Source organism: Tiliqua scincoides, chromosome 7 (assembly GCF_035046505.1).
Source record: "Tiliqua scincoides isolate rTilSci1 chromosome 7, rTilSci1.hap2, whole genome shotgun sequence".
Taxonomy (NCBI): domain Eukaryota; kingdom Metazoa; phylum Chordata; class Lepidosauria; order Squamata; family Scincidae; genus Tiliqua; species Tiliqua scincoides.
This window is the reverse complement of record NC_089827.1, coordinates 60,096,810-60,110,314: the sequence shown is the minus strand read 5'-3', so window position 1 is coordinate 60,110,314 and position 13,505 is coordinate 60,096,810. Positions and strand designations below refer to the sequence as shown.

Here is a 13,505-nt window from a genome sequence, read left to right as displayed (position 1 = left end):
CAAACTGGGTAAATAAATATTTTCATTTGCCTGTTCTAATTCTCTCAACACTCAATCTAGACGACCCTCGTCTAATTTTACCTTCCTTACAACATGCCAGTTTTGCACCTTCATACATCAGAAAGCTATTTTTATGTGACAAGTTCCCTTATGAAGTGTGTTGATCTTTTAATTTAAGCATACTGAAATATGCTCTCACTAATGATAATACAAAAATACTTTAATTTCTCAATTAGCCAAGTGAAGTGACTTCAGTGGGGCTTATTTCCAAGCACTGTCCACCATGGCCACACTATAGCTATGTGTAGCAACTATTGTCAGATATATGGCAATTTCTCTTGATGTGGGGTTCTCAGGTGCCCCCCCCCCTACTTTATGAAAGGGCACATGAAGACAGGCAGGCATGTAGTCAGAACCAATCAGATTGTAAACAGCTTTCTATTTAGATATCGCAACTACATACAAGAGACAGCAGGAAACAAGAAACCAAGTCAGAGAATGAAGATTAGCAAATTAAGGAGGATGCTGTTGAGCAAGAGGCCTAAAAACAATGTTATCTCCATTGCTGATCAAATCACCTTTTCATATCATCCCTAAGAACGTTCTCACTGCATCTTACCTAACAACAGCCTGTCCAATTTCATCTTATTTAACTATCTTTCCCATTTCATCTAAGTTTAGAGATTTTCCCCCCAGGAAATATCTCTCTCAACCAATAACTTCCTGAAAACAATATCAGAATGTCCCCCAGCTTTACTTTAATCCATAGACTATAGGACATGATTAACTTCACACACAAACTGAAGTCTATCCAAATACCCCGTTACTACAATTCTCATCCCCCCCCCAAAAGCTGAACGGAAAAGCCAGGTTGTAACCAGTTTCCTGAAGAGTTTTAGCACTGGGACCCACTTTTTAAAATGAGAATCTATCAGAACCCACCAGCAGTGACTTCATGACCATCATCAAGCAAGGAAATTTTTAACAATCCTAGGCTGCAAACCTACCCACACTTATCCAGGAGTAAGTCCCATTTACTGTTAAAAGCATATACATAGTAGCCTGTTAAAAGTACAGATGTGTAACATTTCCCCAAATGCAGTCACATACCATGGTAGTATCAAGTCTAATATATTAAAAATAAAATATGGAAATAAATGGGGACCCACCTGAAATTGGCTTGTGACCCACCTGGTGGGTTCTGACCCACAGTTTGAGAAACACTGCAGTAGACCAAACCAGACCAGCAAGGCATTCTGGGGTTACACTGAGTGAAAAGAGGAGCCTTGGTGCATCTAGGTAGAGGCTGTAGGCAGCTGGGAAGACTGCCTGCAGCTCTAAAAACACAGCAGTTTTGCTGCGCTACAGTAGGCACAGCTATTTTTGGCTTTTTCCTTTACTTTCCCTACCTTTTTAAGGGGTGTCCCCGGTATCTGCAGATTTGCAGTATCTGCAGGGGTCTGAAGCAGAACCCCTGCAGATACCAGGGCACACATTTTGCTATTCTTAACTCGGTCATATAAGTTTACATATGCCACAAATGAGCGCTGACTTTTAAAAACTATTTTAAAAACATTTTCTTAAATCTTAGCTTTTGATTGTGTCTTCCTAGGTGCCTGCTTTTATTTTAAAAATATTATCCGTAATCATTCAAGCCTTCTGAAACTGACAGTTTGGTTCCACTTCTCCATCTTTCTTTTTTTAAACAATTTTTTTTAAAACCTCCAAGTAGCGATGACTGCAGAAGTTGCACAAAACTACCTGTTTCAGTTTTGACCACAAAAACACCACCAAGAAGTGAAAAATATGGCGTAACATTTTCACAGAATCATAGAACATTTGTGTTGGAAGGAACCAGGAAAGCCATCTATTCCAACCCCCTGCTCAGCAGAGGCAACTGTTACAGCACTTCTAACAGACGGCCATCCAGTCTCTCCTTACCTCCAACAAGGGAGAGCCAACTACTGCAAAGGCAGACTATTCCAGTGCCAGACAGCTCTTATGTTTAGGAAATTCTTCTTTATGATCTAACCTAGAACTACTTCGCTGTACTTTCAACTCCAGGAGCCATGGAGAATAAGTGTTTCTTCTGTACGAAAGCGCTTCAGATACTTGAACAGTGAGATGGTTCCCCTTATTCTTCTCTGCTCCAGGCAAAATATACCAAGCTCCTTTAACTGCTCCTGGGAGGACTTGGTTTCAAATCCTCTCACAATCTTTGTTGCCCTCCTCAGAACCCACTCCAACATAACAAGATCCTTCTTAAAATGTAACACCCAAAATTGGAACAGTATTCCAAGTGAGCTCTGACTAGTGCACATACAGTGACACTGTACTACTTTTTATGATCTGGATAATGTATTTTGCTAAAGCAGCACACCACTGCATTAGCTTTTTGTTTGTTTATTGCCACTGCATCACACTGTTTGGTGCATGTTCAGCTTGTAGTCCACTAAGGGCCCAATCCAATCCAATTTTCCAGTGCCAGTACTGCTGCACCTATGGGGTATGAACTGCTTCCAGTGTTGAGTAGACAGCCACAAAGGCCTCTCCTTACATCGGGGTCGCCTTACATTTGTTCCCTTACATTGGGGTTGCATTGTGGCTGCACCGGTGCTGAAAAGTTGGATAGAATTGGGCCCAATGATCCTTTTCACACATGCTGCTGCCAAGCCAGGTCCCCTTCCAGCACTTCAGTCTCTGATTTTTTGTACCTATCTATAGGACTTAACATTTGCGCTTCACAAGATTGAGCTACATCTTGTTGGTATAGATCACTGGTTCCCAAACTTTTTGGACTCGTGGCTCCATTGCTATTGGTTGCAGCTCCCCATCTGAATATACAATCCAAATATTGCATAGGATGGCTATCCAAATATTGCATAGGGTTTTTCAAAAGGATTCCATGACTCCCCTGGCTGGTTTCCGTGGCTCCTCAGGGAACCACGGCTCACAGTTTGGGAACCACTGGTATAGGTCCAACGGTCAAGTCTGCAAAGATCATTTTGCATCTTGATTTAGGTTTGGAGAGTGTTATCTAGCACTCAAATCAAGCTGTTTCTACCACAATAAATCTGAAGGCATCATCAAAAAGTTAAGGTCTGATAACTGAAATTTCAAACACTTTTAAAACAGTATCTGAGTGTATAGTGAACCTGGCCATGATGCCTTCCTTGCTGATTAGGATTCGTTCCAAAGCCACTAGTTTAAAAAATACCCAATTTACTTTGTGTAAATTACTTTGAATGGGATGCTTCAGATTTTTCAGGGCTGTCAAATATAGTTTACATGAAGAAGAAGCAAAAGAACAGAAGCAAAAGAACAGATTGTGTACCAAAGAGGAAACTGTGGAAGTCTTTCAGCAACCAGGGTTATGAAATGTTGTGTGGAATGAAATAGGTTTAACATGTTATAATCACACTAAGGGCGCAATCCTAACTTACTTTCCAGCACCGACCTAGCCACAATGCAGCCCCAAGGTAAGGTTACAAACATGCCCTTAGCTTGAGGAGGCCCCCTTGATAGCCTCCCCACTGCAAGATGCAATGCATGCCACATTGGCACAGCTATGTCAGTGCTGGAAAGTTGGTTAGGATTGCGCCCTAAGTGTATATGCTTTTCAAATGCAAGGATCAAGAGCTAAAACAGTCATGGAAAAAACTCTATGGGTAAAGCAGCTGCCTGGATAAACATTCCACAGGAACCCCATCCTTGAAATGCACTGACCATGTGAACTGGCCTATATGTGAGTAGAGTTGGAACATCAGCAGCACATCTGCCTGTCTGCTGATCACTGGCATCTTAACTCTATACATGAATGTGCTGACCTACATGATAATAGTGACACTACATGCTGGGGCATGTGCATTGTGTCCAGACAGGCAAGCTCTTCACAGCTGTTTCGGCTCACATGAAAGCAGGTGATTGTGGCATCCCATAATTCATAGCTTCAACACATACCTCTACACTTTAATCATTATACTGCAAGCCTAGGAGCAATATTGTAAACCTTTATAATCATTCTGTGATGACACGTTTCGGGAAAAGCAATGGGGCCACTGCTCATTGCTTTGTATACAGAAAGCCGCGTTTCAGTCCTTGACATCTCCAGGGACAGCTGGGAAAGATCCTTGAGTTTGGAATATCCTGGAGGGCCACTGTCAGTCAGTGCAGACAATACTGAGCTAGACTGACCAATGGTTTAATTCAGTATAAGGCAACTTCATATGTTCAAAGAATTTCCCATCCAAAGGTGTCAATGACATTTTCTCATCCCATTCTGCAAGGCTCCTTTCATATGCAAAAAATATGAACCAGATCATCCCTTAGAAGACAAACAGCTCCTCCCCTTTGTCATCTGTAAACCTAGATGTGGTCTCAGTGCTTGCTCATAATTCACTACTAGGGAGATGACCTGATGGCACCTGATACCCCAAATGTTCAAAATCGTTCAAAAGGTAGAATTAGGATGCCTAGAATTTACTAAATTAGAGACAGGTGGCTGAGGGATGGACAACCTCTTGCATGTTATGTGTATGTCTTTGGGAAAGTCCTTGGGCTCCAGTTAGATGTGCAACTATGCAACTGGCCACATCAGGGTTTACATTTAATGATGAATAGCAACTAGCAGGGGGGGAATGAAATGAGGTACAATTACAGTAGGGGGAAAGGGGAGCTTTAGTAAGAGGCTAAGTGCATGTCTAACTGGGCCCTAAGGTGTAATGAATCAATCACCCTGTGTCTGATGTATTTGAAACAGTGGCATAGCTAGAGGGGGTACAAAGCACTAAGTTTGCAGGGTGCCTCACTGCAGCGTGCAAGCAGTCCTTCCCCTTCCCCTTTGGAGCCATTCTGGGTGGGGGGAGCAAAACAGAGGAGTTTAGGGGAGAGACCACCTGCACGCTGCGGTGAGGCACCCTGCAAAAACATAGTACCCCCTCTAGCTATACCACTGATCTGAAGCACATTTGGACGACCCTTCAAGAAGAAGTAATGCATTTCAATAGTCATTCACTCTCAGTTTGGTATGTCCCATGAGTATATTTAATTGTAGCATATGCTCAGGCTTTTATATACAGAACATTACAGGGAGTGCAGAGTGGCAGAATTCCTGGGTTAAAATTAAAGTTTCCAGGGGGATTGCCAAGGGGGTGAGGAGGAAGTATCCCATTGAAGTCTTGGGAAGTGTTCATTTTTAACCCTTCCACCAGGGCCTAGGAGAAGGGGGAAACAGGAGTCATTTTTACCCAGGCCCAAGGTCAGAAAGGGGGGACCAGAAAGTTCCTGGAATCTGACATCTCACTTGAATTCGCTGCTGTGCCTGATGCTGGGGGAACAACCGTGGGCATGCAGTGGCAACACACTGGCGCCAGGAATGCATCCATGACCCTCCTTAATACAGTGTCAACTTTTGGAGAAAACTGGCCTGCTACAGTAGTTCTTGTGGATCTAATAACCATGAAGGAATGGATAGGAGCTCAGGGACCCAGCCGCAGGGCTACACCTGCTACAGAAGTTCATTTTGGAGTGCACACAACACTGTCCATTCTAGCATGAGTCTAACTACGATGATGCTAATTTTCTGTAATGGATTTTTTATATTTCAAAGATTTTAGAGAGACTTAGAAGTGTTTTTGGTTTTCAATATTATTTTTATCTATCTGCCAATGCCACGTGATCTGGTAGACCGGGCTCTGCATCAAGAAGCCTGGTGGACCTGAGCTCCGCATCAAGAAGCCTGGTAGACCTGGGCTCCAAAGACTATTCAGGCTGTCAGCACCCTCCCGCTGCCTGACTTTGCCTTCCATTCTGCCCCTTTCCCCCTCCCCCTTTGGGAAGGGGTCCCTGAAGAAACTTTGTACCCTTTGATAAAACTCCTTCCAGAGGCTCTGCCTCCCCCCTCCCCAGGTGTCCCTGCCTTTCAACCAATACAGCCCCCTGCCATAAGGGGGGTCAGAACCCACCACCCCCCCCCGCTGGCTCCAGCCAGACAGGGCAGCTCCAGAAGCGAATGCTCTTGGCTCTGGAACCCGAGAAGAGCCGACGGTTTGTGCCAGCCAAGGACGCGTCCAGGCTGAGGCAGGCGTGCTGCTGCCTCCTGGGGCCAGGAGACCCGAAGGGGGGGGGAAGCGAGGGGCCGCGTGCGCATGGAGAGGACGCACGCAGGACCCTCAGCCTCGCCGGGGCGCGCTGTGCAGGGCTGCTGGGCTGCTGCTTCCTAGCCCTGGCCACCTCCCCTCCCAGCCTGGCTGGGGAGAGCGAGGAGACGCGTGTGCTCCTGCTCGTGGGAAGCGCCCTGCCCTCCTCACCTGCTCGCGCGGCCGCCACGGCCCACAGAAGGTAGAGTCCCCAGGAGCAGCAGCCGCCACCGTGGAGCCTGGCCATGGCGAGGAGCGCGCGGCGCGCGGTGTCTGAGCGCGGTGGCCCCGCGACGTGAGCAAGCCCGCTGCCTTCCGCGCTCAGAGTGAGGCGCCGCCCGCCTGTGGAGGCTCCGCTGCCCCGGGACAGCCATGGCAGACCCGCCTCAGCCTTGGCGGGGTGGGGTCAGCAGGCAGGCAGAGCAGCTTCCCTCCGCCTCCGCCCCGGGCAGGTGCCCTCACAGCGCTCTGCTGCCAGCCAGGGAGTGTGGGCAGGCCAGCGCCGCCCGCTGGGGAGGGGGGCTCAAGCCTAATCCACCCCCCAGCACCGGGGTGAGGGCAGTGGAGCTCTGAGGTCAGGGAACAAACAGCCCCTTGCCTTGAGGAGGCCTCCTGGTTGCCCCACTGGCACAGCTGTGTCAGGGCGGGAAGGTTGGTTAGGAGCTGGGCCAAGGACCTTCCTCTCTGGCACCAGATGGCACATTTGGTTTTCCAGCACTGGCCCACCAGGAACGAACCAAAACATTATGAAGAGGCCAGGGGCCTGCAGTGGGTGGGGAGTCAGGCAGGTGAGGCAGAGCCTCCCCACCAGAGTCCTTTGGAAAGTGCCGCATGAGGTGTGCAATCGCTCACAACCCATGTGCACAGCATGGGTCCCAGGACAGATCCTTGGGGCACACCGCTTTTCACCTCTCTCCATTGTGAAAATTGCCCATTGACACCCACTCTCTGCTTCCTGGCCTCCAACCAGTTCTCAATCCACAAGAGGACCTGTCCTCTAATTCCCTGATTGTAGAGTTTTTTCAGTAGCCTTTGGTGAGGGACCGTGTCAAACGCCTTCTGAAAGTCCAGATATATAATGTCCACGGGTTCTCCCGCATCCACATGCCTGTTGACCTTTTCAAAGAATTCTATAAGGTTCGTGAGGCAAGACTTACCCTTACAGAAGCCATGCTGACTCTCCCTCAGCAAGGCCTGTTCGTCTATGTGTTTTGAGATCCTATCTTTGATGAGGCATTCCACCATCTTACCCGGTATGGATGTTAGGCTGACCGGCCTATAGTTTCCCGGGTCCCCCCTCTTTCCCTTTTTAAAAATAGGCGTGACATTTGCTATCCTCCAATCTTCTGGCACCGTGGCCGTTTTGAGGGACAAGTTGCATACCTTAGTCAAGAGATCTGCAACTTCATTCTTCAATTCCTTAATAACCCTTGGGTGGATGCCATCAGGGCCCAGTGACTTATTGATCTTTAATTTATCAATGAGGTCTGAAACATCTTCTCTTTTAACCTCTATCTGACTTAACTCCTCTGTTAGGAGGGGCCGTTCGGGCATCAGTATCTGCCCGAGGTCTTCTGCCGTGAAGACAGATGCAAAGAACTCATTTAATTTCTCTGCCATCTCTAAGTCTCCTTTTATCTCCCCTTTCCCTCCCTCACCATCCAGAGGGCCAATCGCTTCTCTGGCGGGTTTCCTGCTTCTAACATATTTGAAGAAGCTTTTATTATTCCCCTTAATGTTGCTGGCCATGCGTTCCTCATAGTCTCTCTTGGCCTCCCATATCACCTTCTTACATTTCTTTTGCCACAGTTTATGTTCCTTTTTATTCTCCTCATTAGGGCAAGACTTCCATTTACGGAAGGAAGCTTTCTTGCCCTTCACAGCCTCTCTAACTTGGCTGGTTAGCCATGCGGGCACCCTCCTGGATTTAGTGGAACCCTTCTTTCTTTGCGGTATACACCTCTGCTGGGCCTCTATTACTGTTGTTTTAAGCAGCCTCCATGCACTCTGGAGAGATTGGACTCTTTTTACCCACCCTTTCAACCTCCCTTTCAACCTCCCTTTCAAGTCTGTGAGGGAAGACAATGCAGATGGATTTCCTTCCAGGTGAGTGGAATGGGTGGGTGGCCAAACTTTTTCACACCAGATAAAACACCAGAGAAACAACAGCATCTTTTACATCAGCACTCCCATCCTCAATGTAAAGAGATGTGAGCCCACAGGGCCCTCCCTGCACTTTGTAGACTAGTGACCTGTAAACAGGTATTAGACAGACCTGTCTAATTAGATTAGACCTGCAGACAGGTATTAGCTGACTGCTAATAAAGAAAAGTGTATAAAAAGAGACTATCAGCAGGTAGTATGATTGGCCCCTAAGGTAAGTTACTAAGCATCAGCAGCCTGAGCTGATTGGAGGAGGCTGCCTGCAGGGAGGGGCTGAGCTCTCAAGGAACAGGAGCTAAATTCAACCAAATTTACATGACAAGTGTGGAAAAAATGGCGGGGGGGGGGGGAGGAGGACTGCTGGCTGGGGGTGAACCCCCCCACCCTGCCTGAATGCCCTTGAACCTCTTCCTGGTGGCAGCTAATCAGGGGTGCAATCTTATGCAAATTGACTTGGGAGTAAGTCCCATTGAAATCAGCAGCGGGGCTCATTTCTGAGTAGACCTGCCTAGGATTACTTTGCAAAATACATGTTTAACTAACAGCACCATGCCACCTGGAAGGAAATCCCAATGAGTTCAATGGAATTTCTCCCAGGAAAGAGTGGTGGGTGGGGAGGCAGGTGAGGCAGAGCCTCCCCACTGGAGTCCTTCAAAAAGCACCACTGCATGTGAGGTGTGCAAGCGCTCACAAACCATGCACACAGTGTGTGCGTGCATGGGTTGTGTGTGCTTGGACATCTCACATGCAGCAGCACTTAAGTATATTTGGGGTGGCAGCCTTCAGGATGGATTTTTCAACCCTATAAAACCTTGAACTGATGCTGAAGTTGCCCAGTTGGCTTCATGGTTTTATATGGAGTTGGGTATTATGAAATGGTTGGCATGGGTGCTGGATGAGCAACAATGAAGACAGACTTGTGGCAAGGTCAACTGATCACAGGCTAGAAGTGAAGCCAGTAATTTCACCTTAAATTATCTTGAATATACTCATAAGCATACTGCATCAGTTCATTGGAACTAAAAGCAAAACAGCACCTCACCTCTTCCAGAAAACCTACTTTGTTTTATCCTTATGGTAAAGTAGAGAACTGCATACAATATGGATTGACATTTACATGTACTTGAAGTGGATACCAAGAGTGAATGCATGTATTGTATGAAAATAAAGCTGTGTCCTATCACAATTCCACTCAACAGCAAACCACAAAAGATGTCAAGCAATCTTGTGATTCAGTTCAAAGGCAAGATCAAGAAGTATTTTTTTGTTGCAAATGTTATTTTAGATTCTGATGTCTCCAATCCACTTCATTTCAGTTGAAGAATAAAGCAAGGTTTTCTGGGGAAGGGATGTTGATGCTGCTGCTGCTCTCTTCCCTGTCACAGGAAGATGTTACCAAAACTGTTAACTTGTTGGTATAGAGGCATTCCTGCATGCCTATGTACCTCAAAACTGTACCTCACAACTGGATCAGAAGATCATGAGTTCAAGTCTCCCATTCAATACTAGACCTGTTCCCAAGACTAACTTTACATGGAACTTGTGGAAAGAGGAATGCAGGCTGTTGCAGATGTTACTCACTGGAAGCACTAATGTGCCCTTGTTACTATGTTAAATAAAGGGTAATATTCCTCCTCATAAACTGTAGTGCACCTGCCAATTACTGCTTGAATGGATAAATAATGATTGGCAGTGTTCTCCCATAAACATATGATATTTCAGCTATGTAATAAAATGTACTATATTTACATGATAAAGTGATTGTTCATATTCTACACTTCTCTGAATTATATGTCCTTGTGGAAGAAATCGCTTTTTAGATGACTTATAGCTTCAGGCTTCAGTTTAGAATTTACATCTGACTAATACAGATGAGAAATGTTAATCACCCTTGAAAATATATATATATATATATATATATATATATATATATATATATATATATATATATATATATATATCCCTTGTGGTCTATGCTTTAGAGGATTATTACAAAAGACATTCAGGTACTATATCTAAAAGAGCCATTATGTGGTCTTAGCATTTTTATACACAACTCTCAAATGGCATATGGTTTAACTCCATTTCTAATACGACTATAAAACTCTCAATTGTCTAAATGCATATATGTGATTGTAAAATTGCCCAATTCCACTCTTTATGTTGCATTAACAATCACACAGGCAGAAAAAAAAGGTTTCTTGTGGCTTTCAGAGAAGGCCACCTCTCCCACACTTACATGTAGAGAAAGCTAAGCAACCATTTTTATTTTTAAGATGCCTACTGTGACTTCACTCTTGGCTTTTCCCAAATTCTACTTACTCATACATCCTACTGGAGTGGGTCACTGGAACTATATTAGACCAGTTTTCCAGTAGCTGGTTTCTTATAGCATTCTGGGCACAACTAAGAGGTTACACCATGGCTTCCTCATGAAGCCTAGACCATGGCTTCCTCATGAGGAAGCTGCTTGAACCATTCACTAATGAGACTATATTATATCTCCAAAACTAGACGTGATAGGGCAAAACAGATGCCATTTTTGGAATCGGCATCCCAAATTCCTAGCAAATCACCATAAAGTTTGGGAAAAACTTTTCTGACCCTCAATTTTGTAGGCCTGTGTAATCAGTCACAATGAATCCAAATCTTGGCATGAGGTAAAGGCTAAACTAGGATGTGATGGCAGTCTTTACAGGTAAGGACCCCAGCAAGGGTGGGGGATTGTTGCCAATGCCCTCTTTTTTCCAACATGGGTGCAGTCTCTACTAATTCCATTGTGGTTCCTAGCTGACAGTTTTAGGAGCTAGGCAGGACTTCACCCTGGAGGGGGTGAGGTAATGCTGAACTCTTAGAAGAGGCCATGCTAATCCAGCACCATTAAGTGAAAGGAAGGCTGTAGCACTGTGAGGCATCTGTGGGTCTCCTCTAAGGTCTTGCAATTTTGGGTGCTCCATCCTGATAGAATCTCATTGCAAGCACAAGTCCTACTGCACAATAAATCAAGGCTGCAATCCTGTACATATTTACCTGGGAGTATGTCGCATTGAACCCAATGAGATTTACTTCTGAGTAAACCCTGCCATGCTCTTTGTCCCTCAGGAACATCACTGATTTAGACTGATCTTCACTGATCACTCCTCACCCTTAGAGGAGCTACCTTCCTGCTCAAAGGAGCACTGTTTGGCTGCATTTTCTTTCTCCTGGAACCTGAAGCTGAGCAGCCCAGCCCCCTGCTGCATGGACAGACAACATACACTTGTCTATCCAGCAGATTGGAATTGTTGATTGCTTTTCCCCTTCCTTTGACCCTCATAACCACTTTTCCTAAAGCCTGCATTTTCGTGTGTGTGTTTTGAAGCCTTCTGCTATTTTTCTCCATTTTACTGGCCAGCTGAGGAATAAACTGAGAACAGCAGAAAAGCATCACTTTTGCTTCTCTCTTCCTTCATTTAACTTGTTCCTTTCCAAAAGGGTCTAAGTATTTCTTTCTCTCGCAACCATTTCAAGATCTGTAACTGATCTCCTAAGCAACATAACTGATAGTAAACATGCCTTTTACTTGTTTGCCTGTATTTCTTAATAAACTCCAGTGCTTTAAAAAAAAAAAAAAAAAAAGGTGCAGGAACTCACACTTGTTAATCATTTATTTATTTAAAAACCATTTTTTTTTATTGGAGAAATAAAATATTTCTTATGTGCTTCCCCCCTAAAGATGAACTTACTTCTTAGTAGACATGTGTAGGATTGGGCTGTCAATCTCCACATCCCCTTCCCCCTAGCTACTTTCTCTACACATGGGGAAAAATACTGTACAGGTGCACTTGTAGCGTGTAGTATGTAGTGTGACACTACTTCGAGGAGAAGAAGCAGTGAATGGATTCCGAAAAATGGCTTACATGAGTTCCATGTAATAAAATTACTCTAAGCAACTGTGGGAGTAAGAACAAAAAAGGAATTCTTACACGAGAGGGGTCCTTAGGTGCACACAGAAACAGCTATGTTTGCAAACAATCGATTAAATATGGTTTAATTCAAGTATCAGAATACTCTGTGTCTTTGGGAAGGCACTTGGCATGCAATTGTATGTTCTCTGCTGCCCTGAGCAGCTGCTGTGCATTGCTGGAGAGGAGCTGCAAGCGCTGGGTGGCGGAGGGCATGCTTGTGGGGGAAGGATGAGGAGGCTCTCTGGCAAGGCTGGACAGCATATTGTACACACGTAGAATCCCTTTTCACCTGCCCTTAGCATGTGAAAACAGGTGCAGATATATATCTCTGCCAGGATTAAGAGCCCAATCCTAGGTATGTCTACTCTGAAGAAAGTCTCGTTCTAGTCAATGGAGCTTACTCCCAGGAAAGTGCCTAGGATTGCAGCCTAAGAGCCCAATCCTATGCACGTCTACTCAGAAGTCCACTTTAGTGAATGGGGCTTACTGTGGATAGGATGGCAGCATCAGGGCCCAATCCTGTGCCTGTCTCCTCAGAAGTCAGTCCCATTAGAGTCAATGGGGCTCCCAGGAAAGTGTGGAGAGGACTGCAGCCTCAGAGCCAAAGCCTATGGTGTCTCCTCAAAAGTCAGTCCCATTAGAGGCAGTGGGGCTCACTCCCAGGAAAGTGTGGAGAGGACTGCAGCCTCAGAGCCCCTCCTGTGCCTGTCTCCTCAGAAGTCAGTCCCATTAGAGGCAGTGGGGCTTCCTCCCAGGAAAGTGTGGAGTGGACTGCAGCCTCAGAGCCCTTCCTCTGCCTGTCTACTCAGGTTGCAAGGCTATGATACTTTCCCGGGAGTAAGCCCCATTGAACACAATGGAACTTACTTCTGAGTAGACACGCCTAGGCTCCTGCTGCAGATTGGCAGGGGGGCTGCACCAGCCAGCTTCCTTCCCCTCCTCCTCCGCTAAGCCAGTACCTGGGCGTTCTGTGGGTGCCGCAGCCCGTCTCCCTGGCTGGCTGGCTGGCTGACTGTCCATCCTCAGTGTCGGTGCGTGTCCCCCATGCCCTCCACCGGGAAGCAGAGTGCCAGGGGAGGGGAGGCAGGCTGGGCTCAGAGGAGAGCTTGGGGATGGGGGCAGGAGGGGGTCATTGTGTGGTCAGGCAGGGGCCAGGCGCCTGCCCACCCTGCACCCCCCAGCACCCACCCAGCAAATGCCTCTGTTTTGCTCCCCCCCGGAATGCCTTTGAAGGGGAGGGGCCCCTGCAAAAAGGTGC

The 13,505-nt window shown here is 46.2% G+C and overlaps 1 protein-coding gene across 1 annotated transcript in view; it reads right to left on the bottom strand.

Annotated features, from left to right (window-relative positions):
* PLBD1 (phospholipase B domain containing 1) overlaps positions 1-6,577 on the bottom strand; it is a 38,239-nt gene extending 31,662 nt beyond the window's left edge. The window contains exon 1 of the mRNA XM_066633848.1: positions 6,309-6,577. Within this exon, the coding sequence (XP_066489945.1) occupies positions 6,309-6,384 (76 nt within the window). The 5' untranslated portion in view covers positions 6,385-6,577. The remainder of the gene's footprint in view (positions 1-6,308) is intronic.
* Between the last annotated feature and the right edge of the window lie 6,928 nt (positions 6,578-13,505).